Raw genomic sequence first — 25,819 nt, 5'->3', positions numbered from 1 at the left:
GGAAGAGTGGAGATTCTTCATAATGGAGTTTGGGGAACTGTGTGTGATGATAGTTGGGATCTATCGGATGCTGCAGTGGTGTGTCGACAGCTGGACTGTGGTGCTGTTATAGAGGCAAAGAGCAGTGCTTATTTCGGACAAGGTTCAGGACAAATATGGTTGGATGATGTAGCGTGTGCAGGGAATGAAACGACACTGAAAAACTGTTCAGCACGACCATGGGGAACAAACAACTGTGGACACAGTGAAGATGCTGGAGTCATCTGCCAATGTGAGTGACAACATTTTTCCATATTATTTACATGTAATTTTACACATTTCTAACTGTATAACAAAGTGTTTTAAATATGGGTGTTTTGCGTTAGTTTGAGTTTATTTTTGTAGCATGCCAGGTGGTATTTTTTTAAATACGATGGCTATGACTTAATTTATAGCTTTTCAACTCTTTTTTACAACGTCTGAAGTTTGAGTTTTTAGTTTGAATGTTTACTCTAAGAGGAGAACATAAATACATTTGTTACCGGAGTATATTCAATTTTAACAATCTCTCTTTGTCTTTAGTTGGCTGGACAACTGCAACTGCGGCACCGAGGACAGGTTACTACAGACATTATAAATAAGTAATGATTTTCTTAAGGCCATAAAACAAAACTTACTTTTCTTAAAGGCTATAAAACACAGCTTTGTTGAATAAGGAGTTAAACAGACATAAATCTCTGAAATAAATGTATAATATTCATCAAAACTTTATTTGTCTTTCAGCTGCACCAGTGATATTGAACACGACCATCTCAGGAATCAGAGGTAATGATGTTCATGATGACATAACCAAAACAAACTGGCAGTGATGGAGGAAGTTATCATGTTATATCATCGACTAAACAATTGAATTTGGCCAGTGTCACATTATATGATTACGCTCCATTTAAACCATTAAAGCAAGATTTGAAAATGCTTTGATGTATCCAGTATAGATAGACAGCTTGTAGCTGTGTGAATCTCTGTCAGACAGCGCATGTCAGGGATTGGAGGTGGAAGAACCCAATTGCAGGAAGCAACGATGAAAATGTTAACAAGACTTTAATAATAATATAAACACGGAAAAACAAACACCCACGATTGGGGAAAAGTGAACTAAGGCAAGGTACAGAAAATAAAGACTCCCCATGAGGGGGCTTAAATAAACAAACAGGAACAACCAACAAGGCACTTCAAAGTACACATACGGGTGATTAGGAACATGAACAAGGTAACTTGGAACACAAGGCAGGAAACATAAACACACGAACCAAGACACACGTAGAGGTACAACGAACGAGCACAAGACAATAGACATGAGGGCATTAAATAGAAAGATTAACAAAGGAGATAACTATGGGCAGGTGTGGGTAATAAAACACACGAGGAAAGCTATACTAGAATCGAGAGGGGCGGGGCCAAATGACAAGACTGGAGAGAATGCATATTAAGTCCAGATTGACAATAACATGCTTCTCTCCACATAAAACACGTGGGTCTGTCATGATTCTGCCACTAGACTAGAAAACCAAGACAAGAGAAGGCAGAATCATGACAGCACACCGGAATGAACTTTTCCTTTCTGCTGGAATGAACAAAACCTTAAGATTATGCGTTGAAGCACACCTGTCGAGTATTTTCGTATGCACAGACTTCAACAGACTTTAACGCGTTAAATAAAGTCTTAAATTAACACATAGAGTTGTGATAATGGCGAATTCCATGTTTCTTGCAAGCTAATTCATTACGATGAACTTAAAATTAAATTAATTCATAACCTCGTCGGTAAACATGAGGGGCTATCCCATTATTTCACTCTCCAACATAACATAATTTAGCTTCGCTTTGTGTTGTTTTTTCAAAAGTGCACCATCTAGCAGTCCAAATTTACATATTGTGCCTTTAATGTTGAAAATAAGAAAAAAATCCTTTCATGGAGACATCAGTAGGACTGATTTCAGTGATGCAGGTTTTCATTGATAACAAAAGGTCTGTCTTTATGTTATTTCTACATTCATTTGGAGATTAGATGTGAAAGTATCAGAATCTTCAGTAAAAGTATATTTTAGAATGTTAATGTTAAGTGAAATTAGTAACGATTTATTTTCCCAATAAATGGATTACTTAGTTATTATTTTTTGACAGCAGTAGTTTATATGTATCATGTTATTAAGGGTCATATCATGTAAGAAAGTGAAACTTTCTTCTGCTTTCATATTGTTTTGCTGATAATAGATATCAGGCTGGTGAATGGGAGCAGCGCGTGTTCTGGAAGAGTGGAGATTCTTCATAATGGAGTTTGGGGAACTGTGTGTGATGATAGTTGGGATCTATCGGATGCTGCAGTGGTGTGTCGACAGCTGGACTGTGGTGCTGTTATAGAGGCAAAGAGCAGTGCTTATTTCGGACAAGGTTCAGGACAAATATGGTTGGATGATGTAGCGTGTGCAGGGAATGAAACGACACTGAAAAACTGTTCAGCACGACCATGGGGAACAAACAACTGTGGACACAGTGAAGATGCTGGAGTCATCTGCCAATGTGAGTGACAACATTTTTCCATATTATTTACATGTAGTTTTACACATTTCTAAATGTATAACAAAGTGTTTTAAATATGGGCGTTTTGCGGTAGTTTAAGTTTATTTATTTTTGTAGCGTGCCAGGTGGTATTTTTTTAAATACGATGGCTATGACTTAATTTACAGCTTTTCAACTCTTTTTTACAACGTCTGAAGTTTCAGTTTTTAGTTTGAATGTTTACTCTAAGAGGAGAACATAAATACATTTGTTACTGGAGTATATTAAATTTGAACAATCTCTCTTTGTCTTTAGTTGGCTGGACAACTGCAACTGCGGCACCGAGGACAGGTTACAACAGACATTATAAATAAGAAAATGATTTTCTTAAGGCCATAAAATAAAACTTACTTTTCTGAAAGGCTATAAAACACAGCTTTGTTGAATAAGGAGTTAAACAGTCATAAATCTCTGAAATAAATGTATAATATTCATCAAAACTTCATTTGTCTTTCAGCTGCACCAGTGATATTGAACACGACCATCTCAGGAATCAGAGGTAATGATGTTCATGATGACATAACCAAAACAAACTGGCAGTGATGGAGGAAGTTATCAAGTTATATCATCGACTAAACAATTGAATTTGGCCAGTATCACATTATATGATTACGCTCCATTTAAACCATTAAAGCAAGATTTGAAATGGTTGCTTTGATGCGTCCAGTATAGATAGACAGCTTGTAGCTGTGTGAATCTCTGTCAGACAGCGCATGTCAGGGATTGGAGGTGGAAGAACCCAATTGCAGGCAGAAACTATGAAGATGTTAACAAGACTTTAATAATAATATAAACATGGCAAAACAAACACCCACGATGGGGGAAAACTGAACTAAGGCAAGGTACAGAAAATAAAGACTTTCCATGAGGGGGCATAAATAAACAAACAGGAACAATAAACAAGGCACTTCAAAGTACACATACGGGTGATCAGGAACATTACATTTACATTTACATTTAGTCATTTAGCAGACGCTTTTATCCAAAGCGACTTACAGATGAGGAAACATTGAAAGCAATTATAACAACATAGGCAACAAAATACATAAGTGCATCAAACTAGTCCATTAAAGCCTAGCACAGTATAAAAAGCTAAGAATAGTGAGGTTAGTAATTTTTTTTTTTTTAAAGAAGGAAAGGGAAGAGAATTAGGAAAAATCAATCAGCGATGTGTTGACGGAAGAGATGCGTTTTTAGGCGTTTTTTAAAGATGGCAACCGAGTCTGCTGATCTTGTAGCAGCTGGTAGATCATTCCACCAATGTGGAACAGATCCAGAGAAGGTACGGGAGAGTGACTTTTTTCCTTTTTGGGATGGTACCACTAGTCGTTGTTCCTTTGCAGACCGCAGTGATCTGGCAGGAACATAGATCTGCATTAGCGAGTGGAGATACGATGGTGCAGATCCGGTGTTGGTCTTGTAGGCCAGGAGCAAAGCTTTGAACTTTATGCGGGCGGCAACAGGGAGCCAGTGTAACCTGATGAAGAGCGGAGTTACATGCGCTCTCTTCGGTTCATTGAAGACCACTCTTGCCGCCGCATTCTGGATCATCTGGAGAGGTTTGATTGTGCAAGCAGGAAGTCCAGCCAGAAGCGCATTGCAATAATCCAGTTTGGACAGGACAAGAGCCTGGACTAGGACTTGCGTAGAGTGCTCCGATAGGAAAGGTCTAATTTTCCTAACGTTGTAGAGGATGAATCTACAGGACCGGGTGGTGCTGGCAACATGACTTGTGAGGTTAAGCCGATCATCGATTACCACTCCCAGGTTTCTGGCTGTGCTGGACGGTGTAATCGTTGATGAGCCTAGTTGAATGGCAAGGTTGTGGTGAATCTTTGGGTTGGCCGGGATCACAAGCAGTTCCGTTTTTGCAAGGTTTAGCTGCAGGTGATGATCCTTCATCCAAAGCGAGATGTCACTCAGGCATGCCGCGATGCGAGCAGCGACCGTCGGATCGTCCGGTTGAAATGACAAGTAGAGTTGTGTGTCGTCGGCATAGCAGTGATAGGAGAAGCCATGCTTCTGAATGACCGAGCTGAGGGATGTCATGTAAATGGAGAAGAGTAGCGGTCCAAGCACTGAGCCCTGTGGCACCCCCGTGTTGAGCTGTTAGGACGTGGAGACCTCATCTCTCCAGGATACTCTGAATGACCTACCCGAGAGGTAGGACTCAAACCATTGCAACGCCATTCCAGAGACACCCATAGCACTGAGAGAAGCCAGGAGGATGTGATGATTGACAGTGTCAAAGGCAGCAGACAGATCCAGTAGGATGAGCACAGATGACATGGATGATGCTTTTGCCAGTCTCAGGGCTTCGATGACTGAGAGCAGTGCAGTCTCTGTGGAATGACCGGTCTTGAACCCAGACTGATTGCTGTCCAGGAGGTTGTTTTGCATGAGAAAGGAGGAGAGCTGATTGAACACAACTCGCTCCAGGGCTTTGGCAATGAAGGGAAGAAGGGAGACAGGCCTGTAATTTTCTAGCAGTGTAGGATCCAGGGTGGGTTTCTTTAGGAGCGGTGTGATGCGGGCCTTTTTGAACGCCGTGGGAAATGTCCCAGTGGTGAGCGAAGAGTTGATGATGTGGGTCAGAGCAGGCACAACCGTTGGAGAGATGGCCTGGAGGAGATGGGTGGGGATGGGATCCAGTGGGCAGGTGGTAGGGTGGTTGGAGCCAATGACCTTTGAGACATCAGCTTCAGACAGAGTAGAAAAGGCGGGGAGCACACACGTGTCAGGGATGTGGGCGGGTTCGACAGATGGTGGCGTAGAGAACTGGCTGCTGATGGCAGTAGTTTTCTTTACGAAGAACGATGCAAAATCAGTAGCATGTAGGAACATGAACAAGGTAACTTGGAACACAAGGCAGGAAACATAAACACACGAACCAAGACACAGGTAGCGGTACAACGAACGAGCACAAGACAATAGACATGAGGGCATTAAATAGAAAGATTAACAAAGGAGATAACTATGGGCAGGTGTGGGTAATAAAACACACGAGGAAAGCTATACTAGAAACGAGAGAGGCGGGGCCAAATGACGAGACTGGAGAGAATGCATATTAAGTCCAGATTGACAATAACATGCTTCTCTCCACATAAAACACGTGGGTCTGTCATGATTCTGCCACTAGACTAGAAAACCAAGACAAAAGAAGGCAGAATCATGACAGCACACCGGAATGAACTTTTCCTTTCTGCTGGAATGAACAAAACCTTAAGATTATGCGTTGAAGCACACCTGTCGAGTATTTTCGTATGCACAGACTTCAACAGACTTTAACGCGTTAAATAAAGTCTTAAATTAACACATAGAGTTGTGATAATGGCGAATTCCATGTTTCTTGCAAGCTAATTCATTACGATGAACTTAAAATTAAATTAATTCATAACCTCGTCGGTAAACATGAGGGGCTATCCCATTATTTCACTCTCCAACATAACATAATTTAGCTTCGCTTTGTGTTGTTTTTTCAAAAGTGCACCATCTAGCAGTCCAAATTTACATATTGTGCCTTTAATGTTGAAAATAAGAAAAAAATCCTTTCATGGAGACATCAGTAGGACTGATTTCAGTGATGCAGGTTTTCATTGATAACAAAAGGTCTGTCTTTATGTTATTTCTACATTCATTTGGAGATTAGATGTGAAAGTATCAGAATCTTCAGTAAAAGTATATTTTAGAATGTTAATGTTAAGTGAAATTAGTAACGATTTATTTTCCCAATAAATGGATTACTTAGTTATTATTTTTTGACAGCACTAGTTTATATGTATCATGTTATTAAGGGTCATATCATGTAAGAAAGTGACACTTTCTTCTGCTTTCATATTGTTTTGCTGATAATAGATATCAGGCTGGTGAATGGGAGCAGCGCGTGTTCTGGAAGAGTGGAGATTCTTCATAATGGAGTTTGGGGAACTGTGTGTGATGATAGTTGGGATCTATCGGATGCTGCAGTGGTGTGTCGACAGCTGGACTGTGGTGCTGTTATAGAGGCAAAGAGCAGTGCTTATTTCGGACAAGGTTCAGGACAAATATGGTTGGATGATGTAGCGTGTGCAGGGAATGAAACGACACTGAAAAACTGTTCAGCACGACCATGGGGAACAAACAACTGTGGACACAGTGAAGATGCTGGAGTCATCTGCCAATGTGAGTGACAACATTTTTCCATATTATTTACATGTAATTTTACACATTTCTAACTGTACAACAAAGTGTTTTAAATATGGGTGTTTTTTGCGCTAGTTTGAGTTTATTGTTGTTGTAGCATGCCAGGTGGTATGTTTTTAAATACGATGGCTATGACTTCATTTGTAGCTTTTCAACTCTTTTTTACAACGTCTGAAGTTTTAGTTTTTAGTTTGAATGTTTAATCTAAGAGGAGAACATAAATACATTTATTACTGGAGTATATTTAATTTTAACAATCTCTCTTTGTCTTTAGTTGGCTGGACAACTGCAACTGCGGCACCGAGGACAGGTTACTACAGACATTATAAAATAAGAAAATGATTTTCTTGAGGCCATAAAACACAACTTACTTTTCTTAAAGGCTATCGAACACAGCTTTGTTGAATAAGGAGTTAAACAGACATAAATCTCTGAAATAAATGTATAATATTCATCAAAACTTTATTTGTCTTTCAGCTGCACCAGTGATATTGAACACGTCCATCTCAGGAATCAAAGGTAATGATGTTCATGATGACATAACTTCCTCCATCACTGCCAGTTTGTTTAGGCTTTCATGTTATCTCATCGACTGAACGATTGAATTTGGCCAGTGTCACATTATATGATCACGCTCCATTTAAACCATTTAAGCACGATTTGAAATGGTTGCTTTGATGCGTCCAGTATAGATAGACAGCTTGTAGCTGTGTGAATCTCTGTCAGACAGCGCACCGGAATGAACTTTTCCTACCTGCTTAAATGAATAAAACCGTAAGATTATGTCTTGAAGCACACCTGTCGAATATTTTCGTGAGCACAGACTTGCACAGTCTTTGACGCGTTAAATAAAGTCTTAAATTAATGCACAGAGTTGTGATAATGGGGAACGCGTCAGATTCGAGCGTTGAGCAACAGCTCTTAAAGGGCCACTCTTATTTACTCCTGTCACTAAAGTTAATAAAAGAAGAAAAGAAAGAAATAATTCCACGTGTTTTGATGTTTTAATCAGAATTCTTCTGTATTTAATGTAGATTGAATACTAGCAGTCAAGACTGTAACGTGTTTGAGAACTTTCAAATTCTGTATATTTCCTATCTGTTGAACGACCACAGATATGATATTATAATGGACTCGTAAAGATGGTTAAAAATTCACTTAAATTAAAAGTTTTTAAAGCCTATTAAACTTTAAACTTAATAGCTCTCAATCACACTTCAAATGTTGAATGGCTATAATTAAGCCACAATATGGTACAATTTTTTTATGAAATATCCAAAAATTACTTACTCAGTGTGATATATTTCATGCAGTTGTTTGCTTACATTATCCCAAATGTTCCCAAGAATGTGCAAATCCAGAGAAACTCCTATTTAAAATAATGTCCCGTCTCTTGTCTCCCTTGTATTTGTCGCCTATCAGCAACTTAATATCCGCTGCTCCGCACTACCCTCAGTTTCCGGTTGTAGAAACTACGGCAACAAGCAAATGCAGAAGTGGTTGGTTATACAGCATCTGGGACCCATCATCTGTCGTTCGGTTATTTTGGATCACGATTACTCTATGGCGAGTAAAGGAAACCCCAAAAAGCGTAAACGTAGTTTACTTTTTAAACAACGACTGTATGACTGTTTCAAACGAGTAAAACTGTGTAGCATTAAGCTACCAAATCAATTGACGAAGTCCAATGTCATTCACGGGCCAGCACAGCATTACATTACACGTTTCTTACAAACTAATTCATTACGATGAACTTGAAATAAAATTCATTCATAACCTCGTCGGTAAACATGATGGGCTATCCCATTATTTCACTCTACTACATAACGTCATTTAGCTTCGCTTTGTGTTGTTTTTTCAAAAGTGCACCATCTAGCGGTCCAAATTTACATATTGTGCCTTTAATGTTGAAAATAAGGGGAAAAAATCCTTTCATGGAGACATCAGTAGGACTGATATCAATGATGCAGGTCTTCATTGATAACAAAAGGTCTGTCTTTATGTTATTTCTACATTCATTGGGAGTTTAGATGTGAAAGTATCAGAATCTACAGTAAAATTATATTTTAGAATGTTTATGGTAAGTCAAATTAGTAACGGTTAATTTACCCAATAAATGGATTACTTAGTTATTATTTTTTTGACAGCACTAGTTTATGTGTATCATCTTATTAAGGGTCATATCATGTAAGAAAGTGACACTTTCTTCTGCTTTCATATTGTTTGGCTGATAATAGATATCAGGCTGGTGAATGGGAGCAGCGCGTGTTCTGGAAGAGTGGAGATTCTTCATAATGGAGTTTGGGGAACTGTGTGTGATGATAGTTGGGATCTATCGGATGCTGCAGTGGTGTGTCGACAGCTGGACTGTGGTGCTGTTATAGAGGCAAAGAGCAGTGCTTATTTCGGACAAGGTTCAGGACAAATATGGTTGGATGATGTAGCGTGTGCAGGGAATGAAACGACACTGAAAAACTGTTCAGCACGACCATGGGGAACAAACAACTGTAAACACAGTGGAGATGCTGGAGTCATCTGCCAATGTGAGTGACAACATTTTTCCATATTATTTACATGTAGTTTTACACATGTCTAACTGTATAACAAAGTGTTTTAAATATGGGCGTTTTGCGTTAGTTTGAGTTTATTTATTTTTGTAGCATGCCAGGTGGTATTTTTTTAAATACGATGGCTATGACTTAATTTATAGCTTTTCAACTCTTTTTTACAACGTCTGAAGTTTCAGTTTTTAGTTTGAATGTTTACTCTAAGAGGAGAACATAAATACATTTATTACTGGAGTATATTTAATTTTAACAATCTCTCTTTGTCTTTAGTTGGCTGGACAACTGCAACTGCGGCAACGAGGACAGGTTAATACAGACATTATAAAAATAAGAAAATGATTTTCTTAAGGCCATAAAACACAACTTACTTTTCTTAAAGGCTATAAAACACAGTTTTGTTGAATAAGGAGTTAAACAGTCATAAATCTCTGAATTAAATTGATAATATTCATCAAAACTTCATTTGTCTTTCAGCTGCACCAGTGATATTGAACACGACCATCTCAGGAATCAGAGGTAATGATGTTCATGATGACATAACCAAAACAAACTGGCAGTGATGGAGGAAATTATCATGTTATATCATCGACTGAACAATTGAATTTGGCCAGTATCACATTATATGATTACGCTCCATTTAAACCATTAAAGCAAGATTTGAAAATGGTTGCTTTGATGCGTCCAGTATAGATAGACAGCTTGTAGCTGTGTGAATCTCTGTCAGACAGCGCATGTCAGGGATTGGAGGTGGAAGAACCCAATTGCAGGCAGCAACGATGAAGATGTTAACAAGACTTTAATAATTATATAAACACGGAAAAACAAACACCCACGATGGGGGAAAAGTGAACTAAGGCAAGGTACAGAAAATAAAGACTTCCCATGAGGGGGCATAAATAAACAAACAGGAACAATAAACAAGGCACTTCAAAATACACATACGGGTGATTAGGAACATGAACAAGGTAACTTGGAACACAAGGCAGGAAACATAAACACACGAACCAAGACACAGGTAGAGGTACAACGAACGAGCACAAGACAATAGACACGAGGGCATTAAATAGAAAGATTAACAAAGGAGATAACTATGGGCAGGTGTGGGTAATAAAACACAGGAGGAAAGCTATACTAGAATCGAGAGGGGCGGGGCCAAATGACAAGACTGGAGAGAATGCATATTAAGTCCAGATTGACAATAACATGCTTCTCTCCACATAAAACACATGGGTCTGTCATGATTCTGCCACTAGACTAGAAAACCAAGACAAGAGAAGGCAGAATCATGACAGCACACCGGAATGAACTTTTCCTTCCTGCTTGAATGAACAAAACCTTAAGATTATGTGTTGAAGCACACCTGTCAAGTATTTTCGTATGCACAGACTTCAACAGACTTTGCCGCGTTAAATAAAGTCTTAAATTAAAACATAGATTTGTGATAATAGCGAATTCCATGTTTCTTGCAAGCTTATTCATTACGATGAACTTAAAATAAAATTCATTCATAACCTCGTCGGTAAACATGATGGGCTATCCCATTATTTCACTCTACTACATAACGTCATTTAGCTTCGCTTTGTGTTGTTTTTTCAAAAGTGCACCATCTAGCGGTCCAAATTTACATATTGTGCCTTTAATGTTGAAAATAAGGGGAAAAAATCCTTTCATGGAGACATCAGTAGGACTGATATCAATGATGCAGGTTTTCATTGATAACAAAAGGTCTGTCTTTATGTTATTTCTACATTCATTGGGAGTTTAGATGTGAAAGTATCAGAATCTACAGTAAAAGTATATTTTAGAATGTTAATGGTTAGTGAAATTAGTAACGGTTAATTTACCCAATAAATTGATTATTTAGTTATTATTTTTTTGACAGCACTAGTTTATGTGTATCATGTTATTAAGGGTCATATCATGTAAGAAAGTCACACTTTCTTCTGCTTTCATATTGTTTTGCTGATAATAGATATCAGGCTGGTGAATGGGAGCAGCGCGTGTTCTGGAAGAGTGGAGATTCTTCATAATGGAGTTTGGGGAACTGTGTGTGATGATAGTTGGGATCTATCGGATGCTGCAGTGGTGTGTCGACAGCTGGACTGTGGTGCTGTTATAGAGGCAAAGAGCAGTGCTTATTTCGGACAAGGTTCAGGACAAATATGGTTGGATGATGTAGCGTGTGCAGGGAATGAAACGACACTGAAAAACTGTTCAGCACGACCATGGGGAACACACAACTGTAAACACAGTGGAGATGCTGGAGTCATCTGCCAATGTGAGTTACGGTTTAACGTTATAGGCTGAAAATGTGTAATGTGGTCCTAAAAGTTAAACTAGAATCCAAGTTGTTATATAAAATAAAATGATAAGCTAAAAAAATACATGTATTAAAACCTTTTAATTCTGTTTTTGTCCTAGCTGTGAGAGACTCGTGCTCAGAACTCAACTGTACTGAGAATGAGTGGTGTGGAAAGAAGGACCGTGGAACAGTTTACGGCTGTTTCTGTAACAACAACAACCATGATCTCATACCCGGCTCTGACACTTTCGGTTTGTCAGAATTTTAACAACCTTAAAAACAAGTAATTACTGATCTATTATCTTCTTAATCAATGCTGATAATCTGCTTGGCGTGTCTTCCTCAGATGCCTATGAGACGTGTGAAAGCAGCTCTGGGTTCATCTCTCTGTCCCGCTGTCGGCTCTTTGAAGCTGGTTTTTCTGCTGATGTCTTACACCTGAATGACCCCAGCTGTACAGGAACAGTCCGGAATGGCAGAGTAGAGTTCAGATTTGACTACAATGACCACGTTTGTGGTACAAAGCTTGTGGTATGTTTACTCTTAAAACCCACGGTCAGATACATATAATGCAAGTTGGAACCCAACAAGAGGCAAAGGTTTGTTATAACAAACCTTTGCCTCTTTTGGGGTTCCAGCTTGCATTTTCCTTTTTACTAACTCTGATCTTTAAATACTATTTCCCTCTAAAAGGGAAGTAGTCTGTAAAGGGTCCATTACAAAAAGCACAACTAATAAGTCCCTCCTTTTGGATATTATATGGATATTACTGTAGTTTTCTCTTCCACAGGCAAATGGCACTCACTTCATATATGAAAACTTTATTCTCAGTGATCCAGACTTAAGTGGTCTGGATTTTCCCATCAGCAAAAAGAGATTTCTGAAGTTGCGTTTTAGCTGTATTTATCACCAAACCCTGGCGAGGTGAGACCCACGACATTCAGCTAATCTAAAGTTTTATTAGGCATTAATTTGATAGAAGGATTATACACAAATCTTTGTTATTACACTTTTCAACAGCATTGTGAACATAAACCATCAAGGTCTGGGGACATATCAGATCAGGATGATTCCATATCGGGATGCTGAGTTCTCTGACCCGTTCACTGGCTGTGTGGATGTCGAGCTAAATAGGCTGATTTTTCTAGAAGTGCGAGTTGATGGAGTTGACGGTTGTCAGTTTGCTTCAGTGATTGACTCATGTTGGGCTACACCTGTGAATGATCCTCAGTCCTCTCTCCACTGGGCTCTTATCGATGATGAGTAAGATAATGCTTTGTGTCTGTTATCCGTAGAGCTTTAACCTTAAAGGGACATACCATGTCATGTTGATATTCTCAGGTGTCCCAGTCCAAATGATGACACAGTGGAGATCCTGCAGAACGGTGTCACAGCATCCAGTCGTTTCTCCTTCAGGACGTTCACGTTCACGGCAGACTCCCCTAAGGTTTACCTGCACTGCAGAATTCACCTTTGTCTCCTGACCAACAATACCTGCTCATCTGTGAGTTCACAAATCCTTGTTATAGTTCTGATATTTCCTCTTCTAATTTAATCAGCAATCTGAAAATATTGTGATTTTGGTTGGTAAATGAAATGTTATCTTTAACTGAATCTTTCATGTTCAACTGGTTTTTATTTTATTTTTAGCAATGTTCTCCTGGACCTCACCGGAGAGTGGGCAGATCTCTGGACTTCCATGACACTGCCTTCATATCTATTGGTCCAATGGTCTGGTATAAAAGAAAAAACTAACAGGTAAATATTATATTTATATTACATTTTTGTAATAACAATTTGCTGCACTGAACTATGTTCTGTACCCTGTTTAGATGGATCTTGGAACAAGCGGAGGTGTCAAGGCCCCCATATACATGATGTTATTGTTTGATCTTGTGTGCCTCCATAATCTACAAGATTTCCTAGAAGAATGACCTTTAATTAAATGTATAAATTATATTATTTTAAAATTATCTTATCTATTACATTCCACACATTGATAACTGGACCTTTGAACTTAACCAAATGTGCAAGGTGACCTTTGATTGATTATAATGGGATACTGTAATCCTTAGAAAAAAGAAAATTACATTTGGTTATAGTTCCTGACTTTATTTTTCATTTATTAATAATATAAATGGCATTAATAATGTACATTTCAGACAAAGCACCATGTTACAAAGACATGACGAACAGATTTTCTTTAAAATATTGTAAAATTAAAATAAATAAAACAACAATTGAAAGACTTACTGTAATTTTTTGACTTAAAGGCCCACTGAAATGCCTTGGGATCCACTCTTTGGATTCAAAAGCGGATCTGATTGGAGGAGAACTTTGAGCTGGAGCAGGTTTGATTCTGGGTTAGAGGTCACAAACAAAACTGGACCAATCAGCTGTGAGAAAGTGACATATATCTGCAGTGATGCCACTGCCCATGCATCTCTCGCTCCAAATGAAAAAAACTTGATTAAAATTATGTTGGAGAGAAAATATTTTGCTTCGAAGTGTCTAATTGATTGATTATGATTAAGAACATATTCATATAATTATTATATATATTTATTAATTAATCGTAAACAGCATTTAAATAAATATAACTATATTTGTATAAAACAAACTTGAATATAAAAAGCATTTTAAAGTATACATATTATATTTTTAACTTATTGTAAACCTATATGAACCATATCAATTCAGTTGATTCTGTATTGATATAGTCAGTAGCTGCCTTACACTGCAGCAGTGTTTATTCCTGCCTTGTAAATGTGTTTGATTTAATTAGATTTTTTTCATAATGATCTCGTCATCTTTAACAGAAAAGTGGATTGCGCTGATACTTGGAAGTATTAAATCAAACTGATGATGCTTTCCATGTTCCGTGTGGTTGGCTGTTTGCCACACGAACTCCGGAACAAAAGCGTTGTGCTACAGCAGATCCTGATCTAAACCAGGTTGGGTTTTACATTTTATATCATATATGGGTCAGTGCCAGCAGGTCATGACTGAAGTGCCCTTGAGCAAGACACCTTACCCCTGATTGCTCTGCAGTAATGTGCCACTGTAAAAAAACTACTTGTAAGTCGCTTTGGATAAAAGCCTCTGCCAAATGAATATGTAAATGTGATTTAAGAAGTTTTAAATATTTTTAATAAAAACAAGACAAAACTGCTTTGTAAGAATGGCACTTTTTGCAGTGTAGGTAAAAATGTTTCCCTATACATATAGTTATAATTTCATAGCAATCCTCTTAAGTTGTATCTTAATATTCTTGTTGATGTTTTTTTTTGTCTGTCTTTCTGTGTAACTTGTGCTTTGTATTTGTAAATGTAAATACAAACAACTTATTTTAAATATTTTATTTTCAGGTTCTGGGGATCAGCAGGTAGTGGTCTTGCTTTTCAATGAATGAGATTAATATATGAATTAATCCTTATATGAAGTTTATGACAACAATTTGATCCAATGCATACGTCAAAACCAGGGGCGATTTTAGGGTCAGAGCTTTAGGGGTGCTGAGCACCCAATGAGCCCCACTGCCACCACCCACCCTCTTTTCACACAAAAACAAAAAATGTGTCTATTGAAAAATAACTTAATAATTTTAACATTGATTCAACTAACTCCAAAATCCAGATTTTCTTTTTAGACACCTTTTTTTGAGACCTTTTTTTGCAGAACAGAACTTTTGCATGGCAATCCCTTTAAAGTAAGAACGTTAGAACAGAGCCGTTTTAACTAACTAAACCTAAAATACTGAATGAGTGGTCGCTAACACATCCAAACAAGGTTTGAGACATTTTCAGAACACCAGCTTAATTGTGAGAGTTCACACAGACAGCCCCCTGTAACAAACATAAAACCTTCTTCACACAGCTTTTCCTGACCCTTAACTCCATATTCCTCCTTTTGTATCAACAGTCATCAGATTGGTTAGATTAGATCTTTATTGTCATTGAACAAAGTAACAGGTACTTGGACAACAAAATGTAATTCATCTTCTGTAAATTATTTACAAATGACCATCTCTAACATATCTGGTCGCACGCCAGTCTGAACTTTCATAAACCAATATAAGTCATCAATAAATAAAATAAAAAATAGAAAAAGAAGGATAAACCAAAAAGTCAAAAATATCCAGATAATTTACAGAGGTCTTGAAAATACTTAGTAAGTAAAGATATAAAAAAAGAAATAGAGGGAAATCTTTAAAGTACTTCCCCTGAATCCCCATTTGGCTCTACTTTGGGAGAGTTCATCTATGTCGCCGCACTTTGAGGCTGGCAAACCTGTGACCCTTTGGGGTTCAATTATTTCAAGCAACTCCTTCTCAATAGACATCACAGCTATAGGTGCTGGAGTCTGCTTTGGCCTGTGGTCCTCCTGAATCATGTATGGATCCGACGCAAGGCACTAAAAGACTTTCAGTGAAGGGAACATGAATCTGAACTGTACCAGCCTCACTTCAGAAAGTTCAGAAAGAATCACTTCCTCTGACACTCTGGTCCAAACGCCAGGGCTTCATGTTTCCATGACAACTGACCAGAAAAGACGCACGTGACGTCATGTTTACATGACTCTAGACTGTTAAAGTTTATCGTTCATTTGATACTCATTTTAACAACAGAGACACAGGTCCGCAGTTTAGTTGTTTCTGTTTCACGATCTAGCAGTTAATAAACAGAACTGAATGCGTCTCGCGGAAGAACATATTAACCGGTGCTACTTCTCTCCGTTTATGACTATGGACAAAAATAGTCCGAAAATAAACACTTGTTATAGGTGTACCAAGGTGATTCATCATACTGACTCCAGTACTCACCGATGTGGTTTCGGAATCGGAACAACTCTATGTAAAAGGAAAGAAGTGTGAGACAGCTTTGGAGCAACTTAGTTAATTCACAACACAACATAAAGGGTTCTCACTCCGAGTGTGTTTCGCCCTGGATGACGGTCGCGCTGAGCGGTGCAGGTACAGAGGAGAAGTAGAAGAAGAGGGTGACACCATTTGCTAAGCGGGGATGTTTCATTTTCATCCTTAACACATACATTTTAAACAAAAAACTACGTAGTATATTTTGTACATTTATCATCCTTGTAAAAGACGATTTTTTTTAGAATAACAACATTTCTTACTCCAAGTTTTAGGGGTGCTGAGCTTCTTTTTAGGGGTGCTGAAGCACCCCTAAAAAGGGGCTAGCTACGCCCATGGTCAAAACAATAAAGATAACGTTTTGTTTTGTGGACAATTTTTCTTTTTAAATTCTGATACAAATAATTCACTCTAGTCTAGTAAAGCCTATATGCTAGCTATTTTTCAGATTATACTACCAAAAACAATGTATAAAAAATGAAGACATGTTCCAATTCTTTTCAGCCCCTAATTATGAGGTAGTCTAGGGTCCACTAAAACCATGACCGTTAGTTGTATAATTAGCCATTGGCCTATAATATCATTTCCAAAATATAGTGATTTAAGTAATACATTTTATGATTCCCTTTAAAAGGCAAATATTATAACCTTAATAGGAGAACACATAAAAATGTGTTCTCACATCTCAGAACGCTCTCTCTTTGCAACAGGTTCCATGAGTCCCAAATTCTCGCAACAATAAACTCCAACAGTAGGCTAAAATTAATCAATTCAATTCAATGCAAAGCAATACAGCACACCTCAACAACCAACGAGACCTTTGGCTGATTCCAAATGCCCCACTTGTGATCTTTTCACTTTACTACTTTCATGACGCATCTCCTGTTTTGGCCCAACTATTCTAGTGGGCATGAAGATCCCAAGTGAGCATGTAGTGTTTTTAAAACGATGGGACACACTTAGCAAGTGCAAACATGTAACATTAATGAATGTGTTTTTTCTAATTATGATATGAAATTCAAAACATTTGTTTACAAAAGACAACTTTATTAAGTTCTTACAATTAATATCTGGATATAAAGTTGAAACGCTGAAACATTTAAAAAATCATTTCTTTGTCTTTTTTCAGATGGGTAACACTATCCTTACTTTAGCTGCTTATTTTTCTACACAGCTTTATTGATAAATAAGTGGATAATTAAAAGGGGAAAGTGAGGCTTATCCTAAATTCTGTTGATGATTATAATTAAATACAATTAAAATCCCCAAATGCATGCACTAATATTTAATGAAACGTATGGATTTCACATTTATTCTAAAACCTTACAATTTTAAGAAAGTGTTAGGAATTGTCATTCATTGAATCTGTCATTGAGTTTGGCCAGAGATCTCTTATGCGCAGCAAAAGTGTTTGGAACGCTTCAAAAACCTTAATAATTTGGCGAATCATTTAGCAATTTGAGAACGCGACCGAAAGTAAGAGCGCAAGTCTGTCGAATATCTTAAAAACGCTAAAAGGGCAGTGCCCTAACGCGCACCAAACCCACACGATCTTGAACACCACACATTTATTCAGGGCTAATTGTATCCCATCATCCATCATGTTCTGGATATATCATGAGACTTTTTCCCCGGTCCTCGCGAGTTTTAAAGAAAGCTTTCCAAGTTATAAAATATTCTACCTTTTAAGGTTATAACGTTATTTATTCTATGTTTGGATAAGGATTTCCTTTAGTTTTTGCTCTTTTTTGGTTACAGCTGCTTTGATACAATAAAAAAATGACATGCTTTAAAAAATATCTGACTTGACTATATAATTAGATTTTAAATATAAATTTGTAGAAAAACGTAATGTTTTTGTTAAACTGCATAATTAGAAACACCACTTTAATCAACATTATTAGTTTGCACTTGCTAAGTGTGTCCCATCCGGTTAGACATACTAAATGGTCACTTGGGATCTTCACGCCCACTAGAACACCAAAAAGAGGAAATGCGTCATGAAAGTAGTCAAGTGCAAAGACTGCAAATGGGGGTATTTGTGAGCAAACTTTACCTGCAGTTTCTGTGATGAGGGTGATGGCTGGCAGGTGCGGGGATATCGAAACAGGTGAGGGAGCGTGGAGGATCTTGGGAAGTGAAGTCCATAGGGAAACTCTGCGAGAAACAAAGGGAGGGGTGACACAATGATACAAAAAGCTTCATGAAAATAGTCAACACCTTTGATTGCTTCTGTGATTGATATTTGTTACACCTGGAAGTAGTTTCAGTTTCAGCTGCGGTCGACCCACGTTGAGCAGTATATAAAGGATTCTGATCAGCATCTTTGTAAGCTGGTTAATTTGGTGAACAGAGAAGTCACGCTGAAGCGGTAAAATTAAAGTTACAGGTAAAGATAAAAGTGTTTACCTCATTCATAGTTTGCATAGGCCTACAAAACGGTATATTGTAGCCTACATGTTTCATTGTGATTCATACATAAAAAAAATGAAATAAACGATAATAGAACACATGCTTTATTGTGTATATATGCAGGTGTCAGAGGTAACGCTAGTCACAATGAGGTTACTGATCTTATTGTGTGTGTCGATACTGCTGCTGATCAATGGTGAGTTTTACACCTTTAAAAACACCGGTTGGCAGCTTCCAAAGACATAGGCTAATTTAACACTGGAAATAATCAAATTAGTTATTATGTGGATATTGTTTATTTGCAGGTGACATCGCGAAGGGACAAGCAACAGGTAAACACATGTAGGCTAATGATGCTCAAGATTTGTACCCCACTATTTGTTTATGATTACGCTTTACATGTTTTTCACAATAACAAGAATACGGGTCATAGGATTGAGAAAATAGTGAAATATTCTACAATGTTAATATTGATTTAGCTGATAATAGATATCAGGCTGGTGAATGGGAGCAGCGTGTGTTCTGGAAGAGTGGAGATTCTACAAAGGACAGTTCCAATATGGTTACATAATGTAAAGGGAATGAAACGACACTGAAAAACTGCTTAAAGCTTTAAATGTCTTATAACAAGTGGCAGGTTGTAGTGTTAATACTTTAAAACTTTAATCTTCTGTCTGATACTGATGAAGAATTTGCTATCTGAAAATTTCCATTACTGCCACAGTTGCCTTATGTCATAAAGGCATTTTGGTTCCTTAAGTTTAACAATCTCTATTTTTCTCTAGTTGAACCAACAGTGGCACCATTAACGACAACAGCGGCACCGGTAACAATTGCGACAACAGCGGAACCGGTATCAACAATAAAAGCGGCAGCGGCACCAGCAATAACAACAACAGCGGAACCGGCAACAACAACAGCGACAACAACAGCTGCACCGGCGACAACAGCGGCACCGGCAACAGCAGCAACAACAACAACAGCAGAACCGGCACCAGCAACAACAACAGCAGAACCGGCACCGGCAACAACAACAACAACAGCGGCACCGGCAACAACAACAACAGCGGCACCAGCAACAACAACAGCGGCAACAGCAAAAACAACAGCGGCACCGGCAACAACAGCGGCACCGGCAACAACAGCGGCACCGGCAACAGCAGCAACAACAACAACAACAGCGGCACCGGCAACAACAGCAACAACAGCGGCACCGGCAACAACAGCGGCACCAGCAACAACAGCGGCAACAGCAGCAACAACAACAACAGCAGAACCGGCACCAGTAACAACAGCTGCACCGGTAACAACAGCTGCACCGGCAACAACAGCTGCACCGGCAACAACAGCGGCACCGATGACGACAACAACAACAGCTGCACCGGCAACAACAGCGGCACAGACGACAACAACAACAGCGGCAACAACAACAGCACCGGCAACAGCAGCAACAACAACAGCGGCAACAACAACAACAGTGGAACCGGCACCAGCAACAACAACAACAGTGGAACCGGCAACAACAACAGAGGCAACAACAACAGCGCCACCGGCAACAACAAGAGCAGCACCAGCAACAACAACAGCACCGGCAACAGCAGCAACAACAACACCGGCAACAACAACAACAGTGGCAACGGCAACAACAACAGCGCCACCGGCAACAACAAGAGCGGCACCAGCAACAACAACAGCACCGGCAACAGCAGCAACAACAATAGCGGCAACAACAACAACAGTGGAACCGGCAACAACGACAGAGGCAACAACAACAGTGGAACCGGCACCGGCAACAACAACAACAGCGGCACCGGCAACAACGACAGAGGCAACAACAACAAGAGCGGCACCAGCAACAACAACAAGAGCGGCACCAGCAACAACAACAGCACCGGCAACAGCAGCAACAACAACAGCGGCAACAACAGTGGAACCGGCAACAACAACAACAGTGGAACCGGCAACAACAACAACAGTGGAACCGGCAACAACAACAACAGTGGCACCGGCAACAACAACAACAGAGGCAACGGCAACAACAACAGAGGCAACGGCAACAACAACAGAGGCAACGGCAACAACAACAGCGCCACCGGCAACAACAACAGAGGCAACAACAACAGTGGAACCGGCACCGGCAACAACAACAACAGCGGCACCGGCAACAACGACAGAGGCAACAACAACAGCGCCACAGGCAACAACAAGAGCGGCACCAGCAACAACAACAGCACCGGCAACAGCAGCAACAACAACAGCGCCACCGGCAACAACAAGAGCGGCACCAGCAACAACAACAGCACCGGCAACAGCAGCAACAACAGTGGAACCGGCACCGGCAACAACAACAACAGTGGAACCGGCACCGGCAACAACAGAGGCACCGGCAACAACAACAGAGGCAACAACAACAGCGCCACCGGCAACAACAAAAGCGGCAACAACAACAGCACCGGCAACAGCAGCAACAACAACAACAGTGGAACCGGCACCGGCAACAACAGCGGCACCGGCAACAAGAAGAGCGACAGCGGCACCGGCAACAAGAAGAGCGACAGCGCCACCGGCAACAAGAAGAGCGACAGCGGCACCGGCAACAAGAAGAGCGACAGCGGCACCGGCAACAAGAAGAGCGACAGCGCCACCGGCAACAAGAAGAGCGACAGCGCCACCGGCAACAAGAAGAGCGACAGCGCCACCGGCAACAAGAAGAGCGACAGCGCCACCGGCAACAAGAAGAGCGACAGCGCCACCGGCAACAAGAAGAGCGACAGCGCCACCGGCAACAAGAAGAGCGACAGCGCCACCGGCAACAAGAAGAGCGACAGCGGCACCGGCAACAAGAAGAGCGACAGCGCCACCGGCAACAAGAAGAGCGACAGCGCCACCGGCAACAAGAAGAGCGACAGCGCCACCGGCAACAAGAAGAGCGACAGCGGCACCGGCAACAAGAAGAGCGACAGCGGCACCGGCAACAAGAAGAGCGACAGCGGCACCGGCAACAAGAAGAGCGACAGCGCCACCGGCAACAAGAAGAGCGACAGCGCCACCGGCAACAAGAAGAGCGACAGCGGCACCGGCAACAAGAAGAGCGACAGCGCCACCGGCAACAAGAAGAGCGACAGCGCCACCGGCAACAAGAAGAGCGACAGCGCCACCGGCAACAAGGAGAGCGACAGCGCCACCGGCAACAAGAAGAGCGACAGCGCCACCGGCAACAAGAAGAGCGACAGCGCCACCGGCAACAAGAAGAGCGACAGCGCCACCGGCAACAAGAAGAGCGACAGCGCCACCGGCAACAACAGGTAATTATAGACATTTTATAATAGCATTTAAAGTGTCAGTTTTGGAGTTATTAAACTTTATAGTTGTTTGATTTGGCTTAAATATGTTACTTTTGACCAGTTCAAAAGTTAGATTATTGTTGAAGAATTTGCTATCTGCAGTTCATCATTATGAAATTCATATTCAGCCTATAAAAACACTTTGTAATTTTAGAAAGGAAAGCTTTTCATATATATGGGTAAATTCTGGAGTTATTAAACTTTATAGCTGTTTGCTTAAATGTTTTTTTTACCAGTTTAAAGGTGATAACCTTCAATATCGGACGGAATAATTTGTCATTATATCAATTTTTTCCTTCTCTGAACCAGTGACAACAACAGCGACGTTGACCACGGGTAATTAGTTGGACATTTTCAATTACAAGCAGATCTAATTTTCAGTGTCTATAACATTTTTGAAAAAGCATTTAAAATCTGTGGCTCAATTTTGCCAGTTCATAAATATCATTGCTGTTTGATTTGGCTTGAATGTGTTTGTTTTTTGACCAGTTCAAAGGTTAAAACCTTCTGTTCGATATTGTATTTGCTATCTGTAATTTGTCATTAGGATATACGGAGTCTTACTTTTCATGGGCAATTGTGCAACTGTGGTAGTAAAGGCAATCCTATTCCTTACAAACAATCTCTTTTTTTCCTTCACTCAACCAGTTACAACAACGACGAAATCAACCAAAGGTTATTATAGACATTTTAAAATACAAGCAGATCTCATTTTCAGTCTATTAAAACACTTTAAAGACTTTTAGAAAAACATTAGAAATATATGGGTCATTTGAGTTAATAAACTTTATAGTTGTTTGCTTTTAATTTAGTTTTCTTTAATTCACCATAGTTATAAACTAAAATCCTAATAAATTGTTCATTAAATATAAACAGTTCCATTGAATTATAGATTTATATTTAAACCGTCATTTGCTTTTGTTCTCTTAGCTCACCCCTGCTCTATGATCAACTGTACTAAGGATGAGTATTGTGGGAAGAACTATGGCATTTACGGATGTTTCTGTAACCAGACCCGTCGCAGATCCACATCTGACAATTTCGGTTAGAGAACCTTCTCAAGGAGTCATAAATGAACTTGTTTTTAAATGAATTCTGATTATGTGTGGCGTGTCTTCAGATATCTATGAGGAATGTAAAGGCAGCTCTGGGTTCGTCTCTTTGTCCCGCTGTCGGCTCTTTGAAGCTGGTTTTTCTGCTGATGTCTTACACCTGAATGACCCCAACTGTAGAGGAACAGTCCGGAATGGCAGAGTAGAGTTCAGATTTGACAACAGTGACCACATTTGTGGCACGAGTCTTGAAGTAAGATTACTGAAGCTGTCCATTTATGAATGGGGGGGCAATTGGGAGCATTAAGCGAATATCTATTATGTTGTTTTTTCTCCCCATAGGCCAATGGCACTCACTTCACCTATGAAAACTTTGTCATGGGAGCGCCTGGTACGACTTATCAGAAAGGGTTTTTTGAAAGGAAGCGAAATCTGAAGCTGCTTTTCAGCTGTACTTCACTCCAAACGCTTTCCATGGAAATCAACCCTCTGGGGAGGTAGGCCTCACCAAATTTAAGTGACAATAATCAAAGGTTTATTTGATTTTCATGTGCTCCTTTGTTTGTTTTAATAGCATTATGAACAAAAAACTTCCACCTGGTCAGGGGTCATATCAAGTCAGGATGAATCCATATCAAGATGCTAAATTCTCCAAAACCTTCCCGAGTAGTTTGAATGCACAGGCCGAACAAAAGATGTTTGTAGAAGTGCGTGTTGATGGAGTTGACTGGAGTCAGTTTGTTTTAGTGATTGACACCTGTTGGGCAACACCTGTGAGTGAGCCGCAGTCCTCTGACCGCTGGGACCTCATAGTTGATGGGTAAGATGAGGCTTTGTGTCTGTTTTAGATGCATGTTATTTCACATAACTGATTTTATTGAAAAATCTTAAAAAAAAATTCACTTCTGCATTTCAAATTCCTTGATTTATTCATTGTTGTTGATATTCTCAGATGTCCTAATGAAAACTCAGTGAAGGTCATGCAGAACGGCATCTCCACAGCTGGTCGTTTCTCCTTTAAGAAGGTTATGTTAACTGGAAGCTCCACTAATGCTTATCTGCACTGCAACGTTCACCTTTGTCTCAAGGCCAACAAGGACTGCTCAGTTGTGAGTTCACAAATCCTCTTTCCTCAGTAAATGGTTCAGATTTTTCCTTAGAAATGAAATTCTTGTACAGTTATTTTGAATTGTCGAATAGATGTAAAAATTGTTTAATTACATTTGTTTACATTTCAACCCCAAAGTAGTTCAAACAAGACATGCGTGTCAGTGACCTATATTTACTGTACATTTATTTCAATCTTTAGAATTGTAAATCACGCTGGAGAGTGGATAGATCTCTGAACCTCAATGACACAGCCGCCATATCTATGGGTCCTCTGGTCTGAATAGAACTCAGGTTAATGTTTAATTCATATTTTATTATGTCTTGTCAATTTCATGCACTAAACCATGTTTTCCCTGTTCAGAGATCAAGTAAAAAATTGCAGACGAGGCTCCTGGTCTATGTGGCTCCCTGTTTTTTCAGATTTCCACGAACAATATTTTCTGTTGTCTGTTAAGATATGCATGTTCTGTGTACTACAATGGTGATGAATAATTGGCATTCAACTTGACAAAATCATTGGGACTATTGATTAATTATAGTCTTGATGATTATTGCTGTGGTGATATAAGATTATATTAGATATGTTTTGGACCTTTTAAAATAAGAAATAAAGAGCATCCTAATGATATTGCTTCTAATGTCTTTTTTGTGTGAAATATTTTATATAATCAAGTGTCAATTATAATTGGTAATGTGGATATCATTTGCTGATGACATTAAAAGTCCAAGATCTGTATTGGTTTCAGTCATGACAGACTTCCTAAGTTAGAAACAGTGTTTGTGGGTGGGCCGGAGAAGCCATAAATGTTAAATGAAATGTTTTTCCCCTTGCTTTGGCCCCAAGCGGGCATGGGCCCGTGCCCATGATGCCCATTGGATAATCCGGCACTAATAGAATATATTATAATACTAAAGTTAATTATTTGTTTAAAGTTACATTTTTTTCAATTATACCAATAAAATATAAAAACCACTCGCATATTAGTTGATCTAATCTAAGAAAAAACAACTGAACACAGGGGTTCATCTGCCTACAGCATATCAATCATAGTCTCAGGTTTCTAATTTGCAGTTATCGTGGCCAATATAATTCCTGCTAAAGATACTATAAACAATATCTATTTAATGAATAAATAATGCTCTGTTAAATTATATTAATAGTTTTCTTTTGGCCAATTTAAATCACAAAATTTGTATCCATAGACAAAGCTTTAGGTTCTGGATAATTTACGATGTCATTGTATAGTTAGATTGAACACAAAATCAATAATCCTGGTTTTAGCGTCACAGTTATTCTAAATTGTTCTCCGAATCATTTTCTGCCCATTCTCTATATAATCCAAGAGAAAATGTGGGTAATAAAGGCAGACCAGTTCTTT

The 25,819-nt window shown here is 39.3% G+C and overlaps 2 protein-coding genes across 2 annotated transcripts; both read left to right on the top strand.

Moving 5' to 3' along the window:
- Positions 1-6,363: 6,363 nt before the first annotated feature.
- Positions 6,364-13,864, top strand: LOC306905685 (uromodulin-like). The gene is made up of 10 exons (XM_079476504.1): positions 6,364-6,792; positions 7,258-7,299; positions 11,320-11,625; positions 11,769-11,900; positions 11,996-12,180; positions 12,440-12,573; positions 12,670-12,912; positions 12,991-13,153; positions 13,300-13,407; positions 13,482-13,864. Exons 7-9 carry the CDS (start codon positions 12,716-12,718, stop codon positions 13,402-13,404), a joined length of 465 nt encoding a protein of 154 aa, XP_079332630.1. The 5' UTR covers positions 6,364-6,792; positions 7,258-7,299; positions 11,320-11,625; positions 11,769-11,900; positions 11,996-12,180; positions 12,440-12,573; positions 12,670-12,715; the 3' UTR covers positions 13,405-13,407; positions 13,482-13,864.
- A 5,217-nt stretch (positions 13,865-19,081) lies between these two features.
- Positions 19,082-25,071, top strand: LOC306905864 (uncharacterized protein; the record flags this gene model as incomplete). The annotated part of the gene is made up of 11 exons (XM_079476807.1): positions 19,082-19,086; positions 19,732-22,239; positions 22,588-22,614; positions 22,927-22,953; positions 23,209-23,322; positions 23,399-23,583; positions 23,673-23,827; positions 23,905-24,150; positions 24,283-24,439; positions 24,640-24,731; positions 24,802-25,071. 5 exons carry the CDS (start codon positions 19,082-19,084, stop codon positions 23,237-23,239), a joined length of 2,598 nt encoding a protein of 865 aa, XP_079332933.1. The 3' UTR covers positions 23,240-23,322; positions 23,399-23,583; positions 23,673-23,827; positions 23,905-24,150; positions 24,283-24,439; positions 24,640-24,731; positions 24,802-25,071.
- Between the last annotated feature and the right edge of the window lie 748 nt (positions 25,072-25,819).

The sequence above is a fragment of the Barbatula barbatula genome (assembly GCF_947034865.1).
Source record: "Barbatula barbatula genome assembly, chromosome: 16".
Lineage (NCBI taxonomy): Eukaryota > Metazoa > Chordata > Actinopteri > Cypriniformes > Nemacheilidae > Barbatula > Barbatula barbatula.
Note: the sequence above shows the minus strand (reverse complement) of the source record. Positions and strands in the feature narration are given on the sequence as shown.

What these genes read in the sequence shown, in the direction of transcription:
- LOC306905685 (XM_079476504.1), top strand. Translation starts at nt 12,716, where the DNA reads ATGATTCCATATCGGGATGCTGAGTTCTCTGACCCGTTCACTGGCTGT. An exon ending in TGGGCTCTTATCGATGATGA is followed by an intron (nt 12,913 to 12,990) that starts GTAAGATAATGC and finishes TGATATTCTCAG; the next exon opens with GTGTCCCAGTCCAAATGATG. An exon ending in CCAACAATACCTGCTCATCT is followed by an intron (nt 13,154 to 13,299) that starts GTGAGTTCACAA and finishes TTTTATTTTTAG; the next exon opens with CAATGTTCTCCTGGACCTCA.